Below are 6327 nucleotides of genomic sequence, written 5' to 3'. Positions count from 1 at the left end.
AATATTTATTTATATCTTTCATTAGTTCATTCTACCAACAACTAAAATTGTGATATAAGACTAAATTAAAAAAGCTCCCCAAATCTTAAAAAAAAAAAAAAAAAAAAAGCTCCCCAAAGATAACTAGCTACAAGCATTGCGCATTAGCCACCCTTATTAAAATAAATTTATATAGCTTTACATATGTCCAGATGACGTGAAATAATGAGACTTATGAGTTACTCTCTCTTCGTAAATGGTAAACAAAGTGTAATTATATAATCCACCTAAAAAGTCGTTTATAGGCAAATAACGGCACACTCATTGAATCAAATAAGTAAGCTTAATATAGCCGTTAACTTTGATTTACGCTCTCCTTATAAAACCCACCTTCTCCTTCTCAACCCCTCACATCTCATCTCTTATCATCTAATTTCTCTCACAAAAACCAACCTACTAGTCAAATTCATAGCTTCGTAGAGTACAGAAAGATACAAAGAAAGAAATGGCTAAATCTACTTTCTCTCTCCTCTTTCTCATTCTGCTGTTCTCTGTTTCAGGTACATTTTCCCATCATCATTGTTTTCGGCACCATTTTTTTTTTTTTTTAATGGAGTATTTATTAAGATTTTGATTAATTTTTATCCTTTGCTCTTTCTAGTTTCTAGTTCAATTTATATTGGATGTTAAAATTATTCACCTTGGCTTAGTGGCTGGCCACGGCCAAGGTTATACAATTAGGTGGAAATTACCTGTTCAGTATTTTGGTGTGTGTCAACTTGTCGCATAATATGACTGGACACACAAAATTATTGAACGTGGTTAACGTTTTGCTATGAATTACTCAATAAATTAATTTTCCTATTTTTTAATTTGGAGAAAATTTCAGAAATTTGTTATCCAATTTCCAGGGTTATAGGAGATTTTTTTTAATCAGTTTATGATTTCAATTTGTTATAGTAGTAAATCATGATGGACTATATCCTTTGTATGTTGAAAACGTTATACTAATCAACCATTAATGTATTCTTGTTGACTAGGTCAAATGTTTGCAATGGCAAATATACAGGTAAAAAAAAAAAAAAAAAAAAACAATTCCTTACATTTTTTTTTTTTTTGAGGGAAAAAACAATTCCTTACATTATACCCATTTTTTTTATGATTATTAATTATCTCTAATATTTTGTGGTGCATTAAATAATTGAAACAGGAAACATGGTGTATAGCAAAGCCATCATCAGATGATGCAACATTATTAGCAAACATAAACTATGCTTGCTCTCAAGTAGATTGCAGTGTTCTTCATCAAGGATGTCCTTGTTTCTTCCCTGATAATCTAATAAATCATGCTTCTATTGCTATGAATCTTTATTACAGAGCAAAGGGTTGCCAACAATTAAATTGTGACTTCAGGGGTTCTGGACTAATTGTCATCACTAATCCTAGTAAGTTCTTTTTTCAATTTCCAAAGTCTTGAAATGCGTAACTATTTTATTGTAAGACGTTAAAAAGTTATCGCTATATTAAGATATGAATTAGGCCCCGTTCTGTTCACCTTAATTTTGTTGAATTGAAATTATTTTTACTGAACTTAATTAATTTTACTGAACTGAAATTATTTTTGCTGAACTGAAATTCTTTTACTGATTTTTTATTATAATTTTTCTTTAAAAAAACTTAATTTTACTGAACTAAACTTATTTTTACTGAATTGAAATTATTTTTACTGAACTGAGATTATTTTACTGAACTGAGATTATTTTTACTTAATATTATTTTTTTAAGGTGAAGAGAACAGGGCCTTACTCGTACTTTACTACACATGCTATACACTAAGGCTCTGTTCTCTTCACCTCACAAAAATAATCTATGTTAAGTAAAAATAATTTCAATTCAGCACAAATAATTTCACTTCAGTAAAAAAATTTCAGTTCAAAATTAAGGTGAAGAGAATAGGGCCTAACGTACAAGTTATTTAAATTATTCATTAAATGTTTTGTTGATTATGTTACTATATATTGTATTATTGATTATCTTTCCTTTTTGAGGTGTGGATTTGATTTGAAAATCTTTGGTAATTAAAATTATTTTAGTGAATTAACGGAGGTTGATGAATAAGGTGTCATCAAAACTACATTTCTACATAGTACTCCCTCCCTCCGTGTCATAATGTTAGTCTCATTCACGTATATCGATGTAAGTCTTTGGTCGCAAATATCTTTAATTTCACTCTATTAAAAATTATAAAAGTTATATTTTAATAAAGTACTCATTAAGACGAATAAAACTATATTTCATATGACTATTTTTTATATATAAAGAGAAATTTAGAAGATTCCCTCTAATTTTTTATAGTCAAAAGATTCTAAATGAGACTAATATTATGAAACGAAAGGAGTAATAAACATAGATAACTACACTTGGCAAAATTAAACTATATCTGATTATGTGATTCAATTTTTTTTTTCCTAAGCCATACCTAATGACCCGGCCGAATACAATTTGATTTGACTTAATGATTATTTATTTAGGTAAAGTATTTTGGTAATCACAAAGTCTTATATGTGGCTGGATACACCGTGTGGCAGGGGTTATTTCGTTAGTGTAATAATAGGGGTTACTTGATCAGTGTTAAAGGGGTTACTTTGTTAGTGTTATAGGGTTACTCAGTTAGTATTACAGGGATTACTTGGTCAGTTTTATATGAGTTACTTTGTTTTTTTTATAAGTGGTCACACAATGTGGCTGGCCACACACAAAACTGGTTGTTTGGTAATAGAATAAAAATTATCCAACACAAAATAAAAATATGGATATTTAGATTATGTTTATTCTAACCATTTTTTTTTTTTTTTTGGCAGGTTATGGTAATTGTCTCTACCATTAGAAAGAAATTTCATATAATGACTTCGAGAGTGGAAGGGACTTTAAAGGAGGAATATTTGTGGATTTTTGGTCAAATTTTGGTCCTTATAAATTAAAAATGTTTGTAACAAGGCAAATAACATAAATACCATCAATGTTTATTATCATAACAACCATAAATACCATCAATGTTTTAAGTGTTTTTTTTAAAAAAAAAATTGAAGAATTACATATTAATTAAATGACATATGATACTATCAATTTAAAACGGATAAGAATATAAGATCAGTAAGACAATAACCATTAAGATCAAGCGCTCACAAATTATTTTATAATAACATATGAATATATGATGATGCAAGACCGTCAATATCTCTCAATATATTAGCTACAACTAGTTTTCTAACCTTAATCAATTAATCAAGTTTGTCATTTAACATATCGCAATATGATTGTGTTTAATGTACATCACTTTGTTAATGTTGTACACTTGTACTTGCTATGTTCTAACTTGAGACTTGTTTCTAGCTTAGCGCTGGGCTCATTGGCAAATAAATCTTATAGTTATTTCAAGTTGAGCCATACTCCGTAATAAACAAAAGATATGATCGTAGAATTAAATGATTGGTTAAGACTTAAGACATATACATACAAAAATAACTAGGGTCATACTGCTCCAAATTCCCTTTTCTTTTAAGAAGCCTTCCCAATTTTTGTTATTGTTTACATTTTATTTGTTTTAAAATAATTGACTAGTTAATTTCGTTTGACAAATATTTTTTTTGATTTCGTTTGACAAATATTTTTTTGACACAGACAAATATAGTTGTTATGATTGTTTGAAAATTGAAACTATTTCTCATAAAACAATCGATAGCAGATAGTGAGATAGATAATAATTGAGACTAGTCAGATGGAATTTTCCTCGTGAAAATTGGGTCAAGCTTAATACGGTGGGGCGTCGAAAGGGAACCCTGGGCAAGCTGGTGCGGGTGGAGTTATTCGAGGGCATCGTGGTGAATTATTTCAAGCGTTTGCTACCAAATGTGGTGTTTGTTCGTGTACCAAGGCAGAACTTTTGGGAGTGCTTAGGGGACTAGCAATTGCTTGGAATAGTGGACATAGGAAGGTTCATTTGGAAGTTGACTCGGAAGTGGTGGTAAGGTTGCTGGTGGATGCGATTCCACAAAATTCTCCATATATTCATCTCATAAAAAAATGCAAAGCCCTCGCTCAGCGCAGTGAATGGGATGTTACTGTTTCTCATTGCTTTAGGGAGGCTAACCGAGCCGCGGATTGGCTTGCTAATTTCAGGGTTAATCTCTCACAAAAGTTGATGATCTTTGAGGCGGTCCCTTCGGATCTTAGGACCGTTTTATTGGAGGATTTGGGGGGTATTACTCGACCTCGGATGGTGCCTACTTGTCCTTAGCTTGCTTGGTATTAGAATAAGTGGCTGAATGGCTCTCTAGCTGTTTGTTTAGCCCTGTTTTAGTTTTGTTCTCTGTTTTGTTTTGTGTGTCCTGTTTTCCTTCTTTTTGTTCTTGTGTCGTATGTTTGTTTTGTGTCTTTTTATTTCATTAGGAAGGTTTCCTTCCTCACTTCTTCACCAAAAAAATAATAATAATAATAATAATAATAATAATTGAGACTACAATATAAACTAACTAGATAAAGCCCATGCAATGGACGATTTGTTTGAATTTTTTTGAATAAATTTTTTTATACTAAGTTTCATATGCGGCTGGCCGCACCGTACGGCCAACCGCGATATAATTTTTTTTTTAATACTTTTTTCTTTCTCTTCTCTATCTCCTCTTTGTCTTTCCTGTTTTCATCTTTCTACCCAAACACATCCCTTAGCTTTCCCGAGCTCTCTTTTATCTCTCCTCTTTCTCTCTGCTTTTTCTCTCTCCTCTTTTTAGCCCACCCAAACAATTTACATGAAGTAGTGGTGGCAGGGGTAAGGGAGCTACTCGCACTCCGTCGCCGAAAAACAAGCTAGAGGTTTTTAAGGCCAAATTCATCAATGAAAACTCTAGATCTAGAGTTTTTATTGTCGAATTTGGCCTTTTTAACCATATTTGAAGTGAAATTCGAAGCCAATATTAATTTTTAGGTATCTGTTTGATTTTTTTTTATGGTTATGGGTTCGGTTTGGTTGGATCTGGGCTTGCTGATTTTTGTAAGGTTTGGTTGGATCTGGGCGTGGTCGTTGGTGGTGGCTGGTATTTGTTCGATTTGGGCGTGGTTTTCGGTGGTATGGGAGTTGGTGGTGGCATGGTTGCTAGGAATGGTAACTGGTGGCGTGGGGCAACGGGTGCAAGAGTTGGTGGTGGTGTGGTGGAGTTTAAGGCTTTGATGGTGGCGGTTGAGAAAGATTGGTGTTGGTGGTGGTTATGGTGGGTTTTGGGTGTGGGTTACTAGATCTGATCAAGGGTTACTAGGTCGGGGGTTACTTGAAGGGGTTACTAAATGAGTTACTTGAGGGGTTACGGGGCTACTAGAGGGGTTATTTGGGGGTTACTTAATTAAGTGGGGTTACTAGAGGGGTTACGAGAAGGGTTATTAGAGGGGTTACTAAAGGGGTTACTTAAGGGGTTACGGGGTTATTAAAGGAGTTACTAAGTCGGCCAGGGGTTACTTGGGGTTACTTGGTCGGGCAGGGGTTACTTTGGGTTACTTGGTCGGGGGTTACTAAGTCGGCCAGGGGTTACTTGGGGTTACTTGGTCGGGCAGGGGTTACTAGGTCGGTGGGGTTACTTTTGTCATGTGTTAGCTGGCCACACCGTGTGGCCAGCCACACACAAAACCTTCTGTTTTTTTTTTAAATTTATGTGCTAAAATTATTTTTTTTTTTTTGGTGCGAATGAGGAGCCAAAAGCCCCGGGAAAATAAAAAACTAAGCAGAAATTAAACGTGGCAAAGCCACCCCTACACTATCCTCATGTAAAATACGTCCTAACTCGATAGGAGGGAATTGAATCAACTCAATGTTGTTATTCTGGACGACCCCATGGTTTGCTAGCCAATCCGCCGCCCTATTTGCTTCTCGATATACATGAAAAATTTGCACTTCCACGACACATCTTCAATTAGCTGCTTGCACCTTTGGATGATATGATACCCTTGGCCTTGGTGGATGACTTGATTAGTGAGGGCCGCTATAACACTCTGACTATCAACTTGAACCTGTAGCTTCCCTATTCTCATACGTTGAGCCAGCTCTAAGCCATATTCTATGGCCTTGATTTCGGCCATAAAAGCATCACATACCCTATTTTAATTGAATAAGCATGAAGCATTAAACCAGTAGCATCTCTAATTAAACCTCCTCCACCTGCTGGTCCAGGGGAGCCCTTGGCTGCCCCATCAGTTTTCAGCGCCAGCCAGCCAATAGCAGGGGCCATCCACTTAATAAGAGCTTCCTGCCTAGTCCTAGAGGAGTTACTTGCGCTATTGTGATTTTCCCCTAGTATTTTC

At 34.5% G+C, this 6327-nt stretch overlaps 1 protein-coding gene across 1 annotated transcript; it reads left to right on the top strand.

The window, feature by feature from the left end:
- The first annotated feature begins 401 nt into the window (after positions 1-401).
- On the top strand, positions 402-4457 carry LOC145605849 (glucan endo-1,3-beta-glucosidase-like). Its single transcript, XM_081661915.1, has 4 exons — positions 402-539; positions 1020-1048; positions 1190-1424; positions 2841-4457. Exons 1-4 carry the CDS (start codon positions 485-487, stop codon positions 2864-2866), a joined length of 345 nt encoding a protein of 114 aa, XP_081518041.1. The 5' UTR covers positions 402-484; the 3' UTR covers positions 2867-4457.
- The last annotated feature ends 1870 nt before the right edge of the window (positions 4458-6327 follow it).

The sequence above is a fragment of the Chenopodium album genome, chromosome 22 (genome assembly GCF_948465745.1).
Source record: "Chenopodium album chromosome 22, dcCheAlbu1.1, whole genome shotgun sequence".
Classification (NCBI taxonomy): domain Eukaryota; kingdom Viridiplantae; phylum Streptophyta; class Magnoliopsida; order Caryophyllales; family Amaranthaceae; genus Chenopodium; species Chenopodium album.
The sequence above is the reverse complement of the archived record's forward strand: the minus strand, read 5'-3'. Positions and strand labels throughout refer to the sequence as shown.